The 13678-nt window shown below is 36.3% G+C and overlaps 1 protein-coding gene across 1 annotated transcript in view; it reads left to right on the top strand.

Moving 5' to 3' along the window:
* ABCB5 (ATP binding cassette subfamily B member 5) overlaps positions 1–13678 on the top strand; it is a 115642-nt gene that overhangs the window by 74629 nt on the left and 27335 nt on the right. The window contains exons 20-21 of the mRNA XM_005679028.2: positions 9741–9944; positions 13554–13654. Coding sequence (XP_005679085.2) covers positions 9741–9944; positions 13554–13654 — 305 coding nt within the window. The remainder of the gene's footprint in view (positions 1–9740; positions 9945–13553; positions 13655–13678) is intronic.

The following is a 13678-nucleotide window of genomic DNA, read 5'->3' as shown; positions in this document are numbered from 1 at the left end:
GTCATTAAGGAATGAGGATAGCAACAACAGAATTAGATGAATGACATCTGTATTTAGAAATTCAAGGTTTCACTAAATTTGGCAGAAATATCAGTCCCTATAATTCCATTTGGATCTCCATTCTACAAAACTTTCTTTTCCTTTGCTGTGTGGATGTTTTTCTCTTACTACCTATCATCATTCAGATCTTTTAAGAATTCAGTGGATTAGGTATTCTTACTACCAGCTATACTTTATAAGTAAGACATTTCTTTAATAAGTATTTGCTCGAATGAAAAGAACAAATTAGTACTAAAGACCAACATTGCTTTCCTAAAATCTTTAGTTGTGTCAAATGATAATCTTGTCTCTTTTCAAGAGAAATTAATGAGAATATTTGTCCTTATAAGCATTTGACTAATACCATTTGATCATTTGAAAATGTCCTGTTGCAGTTAGTAAATGTTGTTCTCATGATAACTTCTGGGCAAGTCAAATCATTTTCATTGAATAAGAAGTAGTAGCTAAAGGCTAGATGGCTGGAATACCAATGACCCATTTAAAGTTGCAGAATTTGAAAAGCAAAGCAACCAAAGAAGGATACCAAGAATGAGACTGTGTCTGGTGCTGCTGCTGCTAAGTCGCTTCAGTCGTGTCCAATTCTGTGTGACCCCATGGACTGCAGCCTACCAGGCTCCTCCGCCCATGGGATTTTCCAAGCAAGAGTACTGGAGTGGGTTGCCATTGCCTTCTCCGGAGACTGTGTCTGCTAGCATATAATTCACATAAGCCCTTGCTTTGCCATATATAGGTAGAATCATATCTAACTTGAATGGATTCTCTATCAAAGGGAGAATTATTTCCAAATCCCATTTGACCAGTATTTCTTTTCTCACAAAGACACACCACACTACAGATTAGTCAGAAAACAATAATCCAGGGTCATATGTCCTATCATATCAACTTAAGGAAGATATATTTCCATCTCAGTTTCTTCATCATGAAATTTCAGTCACATGTTACTTTTATCAAATGTAATAGGGTGAATGTTCATGAACTAGCCCCTTAATAACAATAAATATTATTATGAAACCCTTACTAATGACCAAAAGTCTAAGCTCCAGGTCATTTTTAAATGTTCTGATACTCTGAGGGTCTTGAGAAAAACATGTTAGTGAACTAAGGTTATAGAACAAAATGATTCCTAAAACAGTTGATTGAATACAACCAATTTAACTGGTATTATTTCAGCCCAAGGTAATGGCTTATTGCCAGTAGAGCTGTCAACAGACTTTTCTGTGTAAAATGTAGTTTTATTAAAGGTATAGAGCCATTTAAAATTCTTTGGGAGACTGAATTTCACAGAATTACAAGGTACTATTTCTGTATATTTTAGCAACTCCTCTTCATCAACCAGAAGTCTTACCTCCCTTTTGTCCTTAAGAAAGCCATAACGTACACTTGATATACCACTGACAGACACAATGTTAGTTCCAAGAATTCTCCTCATCAGAACTATAGTTACATTGCCTCCCAAGAAATAAAAATTTCATTTATTAATTCCAAGAGCCAAATGATTTGATTAGGTAGAGCTTGGCTATCATTGCCTAGACAATGGTGACCTCACTTCTTGATTAAATTTTTTAATATGGAAAGAGTATAAAACAGCTTAACATTACTTACGATTCAAACAATGTGAGTAGTCACTGAAATCACTTTACTACAGTATAATGTTGGTGTATACTTGCTGTTTGCCTTACAATTTTAGGTAGAATTCATTGAGACATTATCAAGTCTACAGCAAAACCTAATATAGTGGTTTAAGGCGGTTCTTCTTATAAAGAAAAATTTCAATCTCAGTCCTGAACTCACTACTCCATAGTAAAACTTTACTGCTGCTAAACCCACAAACTTTTGGGAAGACAAATCAAGAAATTCAACTTCCACTTTTGACCAAAAAAATAAGAGAAAGCTATAGGGACAAATGGACTTCATTGAGCATACTGGCCCAATAATGTGTAATTAGTTCAGTTCAGTTCAGTTCAGTTGCTCAGTCGTGTCCGACTCTTTGCGACCCCATGAATCGTAGCACACCAGGCCTCCCTGTCCATCACTATCTCCCGGAGTTCACTGAAACTCACATCCATCAAGTCGGTGATGGCATCCAGCCATCTCATCCTCTGTCATCCCGTTCTCCTCCTGCCCCCAATCCCTCCCAGCATCAGAGTCTTTTCCAATGAGTCAACTCTTCACATGAGGTGGCCAAAGTACTGGAGTTTCAGCTTTAGCATCCTTCCTTCCAAAGAACACCCAGGACTGATCTTCTTTAGAATGGACTGGTTGGATCTCCTTGCAGTCAAAGGGACTTTCAAGAGTCTTCTCCAACACCACAGTTCAAAAGCATCAATTCTTCAGTGCCCAGCCTTCTTCACAGTCCAACTCTCACATCCATATATGACTACTGGAAAAACCATAGCCTTGACTAGATGGACCTTTGCTGGCAAAGTAATGTCTCTGCTTTTTAATATGCTATCTAGGTTGGTCATAACTTTTCTTCCAAGGAGTAAGTGTCTTTTAATTTCATGGCTGCAATCACCATCTGCGGTGATTTTGGAGCCCCCCAAAATAAAGTCTGACACTGCTTCCACTGTTTCCCCATCTATTTCCCATGAAGTGATGGGACCAGATGCCATGATCTTTGTTTTCTGAATGTTGAGCTTTAAGCCAACTTTTTCACTCTCCTCTTTCACTTTCATCAAGAGGCTCTTTAGTTCCTCTTCACTTTCTGCCATAAGGGTGGTGTCATCTGCATATCTGAGGTTATTGATATTTCTCCCGGCAATCTTGATTCCAGCTCGTGCTTCTTCCAGCCCAGCGTTTCTCATGATGTATTCTGCATATAAGTTAAATAGGCAGGGTGACAATATACAGCCTTGACGTACTCCTTTTTCTATTTGGAACCAGTCTGTTGTTCCATGTCCAGTTCTAACTGTTGCTTCCTGACTTGCATATAGGTTTCTCAAACAGCAGGTCAGGTGGTCTGGTATTCCCATCTCTTTCAGTAAATTCATTTATTTTCCACAAAATACTTTATTAATGAATAATATGAATACAATGAATAGCAACAAGCCTTAAACACCTTCATTTTCACAAACTTTATAAATTTGTCCAACAAAACCTTTTATTTTCCTCTACAAATATTTTTGCTACCATCAGTTGTAGTACATCTTAGCAGGTTACACTTCAGGTTGTACTCATCTAGGTTTTTGTCTCAACTTCTTTGAAAATATTCTCAACTGTAGTTGTTGCATACAGATTATCCATAGCAGCTAATTTTTCAGTCACTTCAAACTTGACATTGACTCATCAAAAAAAAAGAACAATTAAGCAGTGTAACTATTTAGGTCAACCCATCAAGAGCCAGGGAAACTACTCAAAATGACCTACCTTGATTTTCAATTGATCATTTATATTTCTGTTGTTCTCAACTTTTTGAGCAATAGTTTTCATATCATCTGATATAAGTTTATGCTCTCTGAACACATTTCTTCCACTACTGCAATCAAACATGATTTAATTAAGTCACTATCTGTGACTTTCTTTACTTAGCTAATAAATGAGATGCTCAGGAACTTATTTAGATTCAGCCCCATTTTCACTTTTTAGTTTTATGAATAAATTGTTAAGATGTGTTATTCCATTTTAATTTTCTAATTTTTATAAATGTTACCTTCCTGTGAATTAGGAATTTTATGATGAGTGCTGTCTCCTAATGTTGACCTGTTCTGTTTATTTTTAGAACTATACAGTATCATAGCATAACAAAGTCCACACTGTGGCATCTAATTAGAACACAAAGTGATCCACAGCCTATTGTGCCTTAAAAGCAGACATTCCAAAGTCCACTTTTCTCTTCCTTTCTTGTCTTTAGATGATGGACATCAATGGTAATTTGAAAAATCTGAATAAAATACCATAGTACAGCAACACATGTGGCACTCAACATGCCGCCAAGTCACAGTTGCCTGACACTGCGCAGCAGTACAAAGCGAGGAGAGGGGCACATAAGGGCTCTCCAGCAGTGCCTCAACTTCCATCGTTTTAGTGCTGAGATAGCCGTAGACAATAGGTAAACAAAGAGACATGGCTGTGTTTCAATAAAACTTTGTTTATGGACACTGACATTTTCATTTGCAGAAATTTGATGTGGGTCTTTTTCATTTATCCTCCTTATCTCTTAACTTTTTGAGTGTATGCTATACATTTATAATAACTTTCAAGGCCATTATCTGCTAAATCTAACATTTCTGTCAGTTCTGAGTCAGTTTCGATTTATTGATTTTTATGCTCATTAAGGGTCCTTTTTTGCTGCTTTTTGGCATACCTGATAATTTTTGACTAGATGCCACATGTTGTGAATATAAATTTTTAGGTGCTGAATATTTTTCTATTTCTATAAATATTCTTGTCTTGTTCTGGGATGCAGTTAAATTACCTGGAAACAGTTTGATCTCTGGGAGGGAGGGTCTTGATTTTAAGATTTATTAAGCAAGACTGGAGTCAACTACTGAGGCAAGACATTGAACATGCACTACCCAATGCTGGGTGAATAATGAGGTTTTCCAGTCAGGCTGGTATGACCAAACACTATTTCTAGCCTTCACATATGCATTGTTCAATTGAATACTCAAGGGGGACCCTTTCTGGATATTTAGATTTCTTTCTGTATACCTTTAGTGTTCTGTATTGCAAACTCTAGCTTCCTTGGACTCTCCAGACTCTCAGCTTTGTCTGTTCCACTTAGTCAGTCAGGTGGGCTCAGTCTTAGAGGTCTTAGAGTTCACCCTTTCTATTCTACAGCCTTGGAGCTCTTTCAAGGCATAAGCTGGGGCAATCATAGGGCTCACCTTGTTTGTTTCCCATTTCCCTTGGTTGTCTTAGGTCTAGTATCTTGAAACTTATTGTTTCACATATTTTATCTATTTTTTGTTTCAGCTGAAAGGACAAATTCATTCCTTCTGTTCATGTTCAGTTCAGTTCAGTTCAGTTCAGTCGCTCAGTCATGTCCGACTCTTTGCAACCCCATGAATCGCAGCACGCCAGGCCTCCCTGTCCGTCACCAACTCCCGGAGTTCACTCAGACTCACATCCATCAAGTCAGTGATGCCATCCAGCCATCTCATCCTCTGTCGTCCCCTTCTCCTCCTGCCCCCAATCCCTCCCAGCATCAGAGTCTTTTCCAATGAGTCAACTCTTCGCATGAGGTGGCCAAAGTACTGGAGTTTCAGCTTTAGCATCATTTCTTCCAAAGAAACCCCAGGGCTGATCTCCTTCAGAATGGACTGGTTGGATCTCCTTGCAGTCCAAGGGACTCTCAATAGTCTTCTCCAACACCACAGTTCAAAAGCATCAATTCTTTGGCGCTCAGCCTTCTTCACAGTCCAACTCTCACATCCATACATGACCACAGGAAAAACCATAGCCTTGACTAGACAGACCTTAGTCAGCAAAGTAATGTCTCTGTTCATGTTAGCCAGAAGCAGAAATCCTGCCATATGGAATTTTGTTTCTACAATTACATACTGAGTTTACATCCATTTATTTTCTTATGGTAGCCATTTTCTGGAATTTTCTTATCAAAGTTGTATTCCCCACATTTAGCACAGTACCTTGGACATAGTAGATACTCCATAATGGTTATCTGCAGAACTATTTAATTATTAAGTTCTGCTTTTAATTTTCAAGGAAAAATTCTATTTTTTGCACCACTGATAAAGAATCTAAAGAAGTTTAATTAAATTTCTTCTGATTTCCAGTTCTAAATTCTTTCCAGAATTACACTATTACTCTAGGTTTTAAAGGCAATTTTTTATTTTCCTTTAGTTCTTGTAGTATTTTTCAAGGCTGAATTTCTTTTTTAATTCTTCCTGGAATAAGAAAGATATATTTGGATCCTTCTTATCCTGCTACCATCACCAAAAGGCAGGGACTGTGGCCTGTCCATGGCTGCACTGACTGAATATTTCAATAAGTTTCTGGTAGCTTAAACTAGAATGCCAGTAGAAATGTACATGATCTTATTTTCAAGAAGCAGATTAGTACAAAAGTGGATAACTCAAGCTTGTTGAATAAACAAGGATATGCAAGTACAAGTCAGTTTATAGAAAGTTTTTACGTCCTAAACAAAAAGTTCAAACACAAGACTGTTCCATCAAAAATTTGGCAGGTTTACACTTGAATGTTTTTAGACAAGAGGTTGGTATGCATAGTGTATACCCTAATTTTCAGTGATTCTCAAATGTTCATCTACTGTGGCACCTACAGTTCATCTGCTGTACTTCTCTCTCTCTTTCTAGCACGCTGCATAATTTCACACACAAAAACTACAATCCTCAGTATACTTTCTGTCTTTCCTCTTCTGGTTTTCTACCTCTTTACTTCCTTTCGATCTACTGTCAAGAATTTTAATTTTTAAAGAAAATAGGATAAAAACAGAGGAAGGCAGTGAAGAAAAGAACTATATTATGGCCACCTAATAGGAAATATCCAAACAGAAAAGAATAACTGTCCACTGGATATATTTCATACTTTTGTTAATATACATATAATGTTAAGAACTGTCATCTGAAAAAGGAAAAGTCATTGACTTCAACCTAAGAAACTACAAAGTGGAAATTAATGAATGTATAAAGGCCTACAAAACATAGCTATCAAGTAATTTCTTACTAATATATACATAAATTTTATATTAAAAGAATATCTTATTCTTAACAAAGCCTGATTGTAATTTTTTAAATATTTCTATTTTATAGAAAAATATATAGAGTTTATGTGGCTGTAGGGGCATTCCATAGTTAATTTGATATGGGGGTGGGAACTTCAACATTACAAGTGCTTAAGTTCCACAGCCTCTTCATCCAACTATATGATCTATATAACTCTGAAACTCATGGTGAGCGTGGGAGGAAAGGAGCAAGTTGACAGTATATTAGTTTGCTAGCTTGCTGTAACCAAGTACCACAGTCTGAGTGGCTTAAACAACAGGAATTTATTTCCTCATGGCTCTAGAGGTTAAAAGCCCAGGATCAAAATGTTGGCACAGTTGGTTTCATTCTGCATCCTCTCACCTTGACTTATAGTTTTCTTCTTGTTGTGTCTTTACTCTGTGCAAACATGTTCACATTGAAATTTCCTTTTTTTTTTTTAAATAATGAAACCAATCATATTTGATTAGGGTTCACCCTCCAAAACCTTATTTTAACTTAATCACCTCTTTAAGGACCTTATTTCCAAATGCAGTCACATTCTGATGAACTGGGAGTCAGGATCTCAACATATGAATTTGGGTGGGAGGTGCAAGACAATTCAGTCATAATATACACATCATATATCTCTGCATCATCCAGAATCCTCAAGAGACAGAGTGTGAGTAAGTATTAAGTACCAAATGATGTTCTTATTTTAACCTCAGAGATTAGAGTTAGTCTGTAATAAATACCCTAAGGCATATTTAAAATACATTACCTGTCTGTCTGAATTTTCAGTATTTAGTTGTTTGTTTGATGTTTGCTATTGTTATTTGTTTTTACTTTGGGGAGTTTTCTTTGATTGTTCATTGAAAAATGGGAAAATAGTGAATCATTATGAAATGCAGTCTTGAAACTAAAACCACAAAATTTCTTTAGGAGTAAGTCAGAGCCCTGTCTGATAGCTCAGTTGGTAAAAGAATTTGCCTGCAGTGTAGGAGACCCCAGTTCGATTCCTGGGTCAGGAAGATCCCCTGGAGAAGGGAATGGTTACCCACTCCAGTATTCTGGCCTGGAGAATTCCATGGACTGTACAGTCCATGGGGTCGCAAAGAGTTGGAGACAGCTGGGCAACTTTTTACTTCACAGCCCTGTGGGGAAAGAAGATTTTTCATTAATGTTATTTTAATGATGATACTAATTTGGGGGGGGACGTCAGTGAATAGTAATATCATTTTTTAGAGAAGCAATTTGACAATATCTATGAAGAATGAAAGGGTATATACACTTTAACATATAATTCCAGGCTAGAAATTTAATATCGGGAAATAAGAGATGAGCACAGAGATATTGCACACAGATGCTCATTACGTCTTTGTTTTTAGTAGTGAAAAATTGGAAGCGATCTACTAAAAAATTTTTGAAGACTATTTCATGACCCACGAAAAAGCTTGCAGTGTAATATAAAGGGATAAAAGCAGGATATAATGCTGAATACACACAATAATCCTAATCTGAATGTGTATGTACTTATGTCTGGAAGGATGTCATTTTAAACATTATTTAGACCTTTTCCAATGACCATGTTTTCATGATCAGAGCAAAACATATGTTCTAAAATGTGAATTGATATCTCAGTTGATTGTAGCTATGTTTCTAGGTAAATAGGGGTTTCCTTTTTTCATCCCAGTATAAAGGAGCTTAAAATTTCAAGACATGTAGTTCTCATAAAACAGTGATGAAGATATTTCTACCTATTTTAAGTTTTTCCCCAAATTTCTTTTACATTATCTTATACCATAATGTTTCCAACTCTTTTTCTATCTTGATGTTGCCTCTGTAGAACTTTGCTGAGTGAAATTGTTATAAAGTGCAGAAAAGGGAAGATATTATATACAAAGGATATACTTCAGTGAATATCCTCATTCAATTCAGCACTACTATAGTATAGTAGCTAGGAGTACCAGCCCTTTTTCGGTATAAGAGGAAGGGGGCAGGACTGGGTTGTGGAGACCACATATGGTGAGTTGGTCATTCATATGAGGCAGCAGCCTCATGCAGGAAAGCAAAGCCAGAGCATGCAGAGGAGAGGGTATGCGTCCTGGGCAGAGACAGGGGTCATGATAGCTGATTGGTCATGAGCTGCATGATAGCAGAGAGACTGATCATGAAACTTTGTTAAAGAAAATGGGAGCTAGGTTTCTTACTATTGAAGAAGTGGATAACAAATATTAGAAGGGAGAAAGCCAGAAATAATAACCTTGTGTTTTTGTTAATTGGAACTGGATGTATTGATATAAATCCATGGATTTCAAGAAATGTAAAGAGAGAAATATAGATTTCAATATGTGCATGCATCTACACACATACACACACACACACACTCCCCTGTTATATCCACTAACATTCCACTGATAATGAACACAACTAGCACTATATATTGACTTCTAAATAACATCCTCTACTACAGAAACTCAGTCTACAGGAACTCAGACTCCTTGAAGAAATGACAAATTTAAGGTGTAGGGCCTAGAAAATATTTTTTATCAGAAAGCAATAATATATTCAAAGAATAACAGGAACAATTCAAAGGACAATAATATTGGACATAGGCATACAAATAAAACATAGTGACCCCATAGTAGAGGACATTTTTAAACTCTAAATATTATTTAATCTCTAAATGGACTTCTCTGGTGTTTTAGATGGTTAAGAATCTGTAATGGCTACCTACTCCAATATTCTTACCTGTAGAATTCCATGGATAGAGGAGTCTGGCAGGCTACAGTCTATGGGGTCACAGCCAGACACAACTGAGAGACTAAAAAAAAAATCTCTTAATTATTGGGTTGACCCAAAAGTTCATTTGGGTTTTCTGTAAGATGTTATGGAATATATTCAAAATAAAAATATATGTATAAATTTAAAAAAAATCTTATTTTGTAAGAAACTATCATCGTAATTCTTATAAATTTAAAATTGACTGGCTTTTCCCCAATTTATGTCTGATTATAGGCAACAGGTTCAAGGGTTGGTGTCTTAACACAAAATGCAATTAATATGGGACTTTCAGTTATCATTTCCTTCATATATGGATGGGAGATGACACTGTTGATTTTGAGTATTGCTCCAGCACTTGCTCTCGCAGGAATGATTGAAACAGCAGCAATGACTGGATTTGCAAACAAGGATAAGCAAGAACTTAAGCGTGCTGGAAAGGTAAAATAAAGACCATTGCTACCATCATAACATTTTAAGAGAAAATCAATAAGAGATTCCATATTTAACATTAACTTCCTTTCTTAAGAATCTGTAAAGTGGTGTATATGTATTGAAATCCATACAAATCAGTTTAGGATGGGTATAGATATGTCATAGCAATAGGGGGGCACAAAATTTAGAGCATGGGCTATGCAGTCAAATTGCTTGAATTATAATTCAGATTCTATCACTAACAAATGTGTGATATGAGCAAGTTATATCAACATTTCTGGACTTCAATTTCTTCCTTTGTAAAGTAGAAATAAAATACTATCCACTTATAGATCTTCATGAGTATTATAGAAAACAGTCTTATTAGGTATATGCAATAGTATCTGGAAGGCAGTAAGCACTCAATAATGTCAGTCATTATTACTGTTAGCAAATTGTGGGGGAATTTGTTAACATTGTGATTATCCACTCTCTAATTGTTGAATAATTAAATTTCTTGAATAATTACGGGTGTTTCATTTTTCAAAATAAAGAGGAAATGTAATATTTACTAAATGCAACCCTGGTGGCTCAGAGGTTAAAACGTCTGCCTGCAATGCAGGAAACCTGGGTTCGATCCCTGGGAAGATCCCCTAGAGAAGGAAATGGCAACCCACTCCAGTATTCTTGCCTGGAGAATCCCATGGACAGAGGAGCCTGGTGGGCTACAGTCCACGGGATCGCAAAGAGTCGGACACGACTGAGCAACTTCGCTTTCACTTTCACTTAAGGCAAGGTACTGCCATTGGGAGTGCCTAAAACAAAACTTTATACTGATCAAAAAGAACAATGTATTTACTTAGAAAATGCTTTGACATATATAACTTTCTTCCCTAGTACCTCAGTCAATAAAGAATCTGCCTGCAATGCAGGAGACCAGGGTTCAACCTGGGATGGGAAGATCCCCTGGAGAAGGAAATGGCAACCCACTCCGCTATTCTTGCCTGGAAAATCTCACGGACAGAGGAGCCTCACGGGCTACAGTCCATGAGGTTGCAAGGGTCGGACATGACTTAGCAACTAAACCTACATGTAACTTTCCCAAGATCAGTCATATTCATAACAATCATCATTGTAGTAGAGCTTTAGGGAAATATTGGAAACGTAGTACCATAATATTTAAGAATTGAAAGAGATGTCATTTGATCCAGCCACTCACCCAAAGTAGGAATCTCTTATGTAACATCCCTGTTGAGTGTCTATCCATCTTCTATCCTCCCTTTTCTGCAGTTGCAGGTGGTTTATTACTTTCCCAGGCTGTTGCCTACCCCTTAGATGATAGTCACCTTTTTTGTTTGTTTGCTTTTGGGGACCTTCTATCCTTCTTGGTTTTCATCTCAGTAGAGGTCCAAAACCTGTTTCTCATGACTTTAGGAAGCTGCACCATGTAAATGTCAAGTCTTCTCTTGGCCATCCAGCCCAAGATATAGTATTAAAGATTTATATCAAAGCTGGTGAACATGCCTGGGTATGAAAATGATTTTAATATCCTTATGGTCTGAATCACAGTGACTGTATCATATTAGATATAGATCACATATTAGATGTAGATTAGATATAGATATAATATATCATATTAGATATAATATCATATTAATATCATATTAGATATGTATCTAATAAGATACAGTCACCTATTCATGAATAGGGATCCAACGAAGCACAAGACTCAAATAAATCTGGTTTTCATGACCCTTGGACCTTTCCACCTTTCCTGCACTAGATAAGGACCTTTAGAATGTCTACTTGAGCAAGAAAACTGAACTGTTTAGCATGAATTTGCCTCCAAGGGCTGAAATTTTGTTCAGCCCTCCATGTGTTTGCAAATTATCACTACTTCCAAGTTAAACTGGCCCTAATTAATTGTATTTTATTCATCTTAATTTTTATGTCATGGTGGTGGTGATTTAGTCACTAAGTCATGTCTGACTCTTGTGACCCCATGGACTGTAGCCTGTCAGGCTCCTTTATCCATGGGATTCTCCAGGCAAGAATATTGGAGTGGGTTGCCATTTCCTTCTCCAGGGTATCTTCCCAACCCAGGAATCGAACCCAGTTCTCCTGCACTGCAGGCAGATTCTTTACCAACTGAGCTATGAGGGAACACGTCATCAGCTTTAGTTATAAATCAAAAATATTTTATTTTTTTCCTTTTTGCATTATTAGAGTAACCTCAGACTATACAATTAATAATTCCAATCAAATAGGCAACGTGTCCTTTTCCTACTGGCTTTTTAATCTGTCACTTTACCAAACACCAAAACTTAGAATATGGACCAGTAAGAATATGGTCCTTCTTTGGTTGCATGTATAGATTTGGACAAATCATCAAATGTTTTCTTTTTCAGATTTAAAATGATCAGTTTAAAATAAAGGTTATTTTCTAAGGTTCTCTTATTAGTCCTTTCTCCCTTGTGAAAAGTGAACCCAAGATTTTGTGTTCATTTCTCTTTATTTTCTTCAAGATTTCAGCATTCTTATCCATTTTCCTTATGTACTACAAAATATTACAAATGGAGGTTTCTTTGAGTTTCTTTTGAAATTACAAGACTTTAGAGCAGAATCCAGGTGTCCTGATCATGGTCTAGATATCCAATTCTCTCCCATAACCCAAGTTCCCCTTCAAACAACCTTGAGTGTCTACCTAGGTCTTCATCTTTCCACAGTCCACTCTGCCAGTCTGGAAACAGACTGTGAAAGCAGGAAATTTCTCTTTCAGATCAACATGTGTTCTCATGTCCAAATTATTCTAAGCCAAAAGTCTCCTCCATTTTTGATACCTCTTCTTTTTGAAAACTATGTAACTATGAAGAAGCATTAATATAATTAAACTAAATATCATTTTTAAGGGATATCTCTGGCAATCCAGTGGTTAAAAATCTATGCTTCGTTGCAGGGAGCACAGCTTTGATCCCTGGTTGGAAAACTAAGATCCTATGTGTTCTGTGGTGCAGCAAATAATTGAATAAACAAATATCCTTTTAAGGTTACAGAAATCAAAATGAAAAATAGCCATAAAATATCTTATACAGAATTGAAAAGCCACACTCCATGTTACTTTATGGCAGTGTTCCTAAGTCCTTGGGTTGCTATTTGCATTTCTGTGCTAGAATGAAACAATTATTTATTTGATTCTCTCTGCTGTCTTTTTCTTGAATTAGCTCGTAATTCATAAGACAGCTCCTTTGCATAGTTACATATGGATATAATGTTCACTAATATTTGATCCCTCTGCTTATGGAACTAGTCTAAATAGAAATTCAATGAAGACTTAAAGAAGGCTAAATTTAGATCAGTGGACTAAATCTTTTCAAAAGGAATTTTCCTTGAGTGCATTATCCTGATATATTACTTTCTTATCTTATTTTGTCCATGGGATTGCAAAAAGAGTCAGACACAACTTAGCAACTAAATCACAACAATCTTATTTTGGGGAAAGAAAAAAAGAAGCTAAGAAAACTCATCAGAAAAACTTATTGACTTGATGTACTTAACATGTCTTCAGTGTGACTGTACTTCACAATCAGAAGTTTAACCACTACTAATTTTATTTCTCTTATTATCTTGTTTTATAAGATAGCAACTGAAGCTGTAGAAAATATACGTACTATAATGTCATTAACAAGAGAAAAAGCCTTTGAGCAAATGTATGAAGAAACTCTTCAGACTCAGCACAGGTGATTGTAGATTTATATTGACTG

Source organism: Capra hircus, chromosome 4 (genome assembly GCF_001704415.2).
Source record: "Capra hircus breed San Clemente chromosome 4, ASM170441v1, whole genome shotgun sequence".
NCBI lineage: Eukaryota > Metazoa > Chordata > Mammalia > Artiodactyla > Bovidae > Capra > Capra hircus.
Note: the sequence above shows the minus strand (reverse complement) of the source record. Positions and strands in the feature narration are given on the sequence as shown.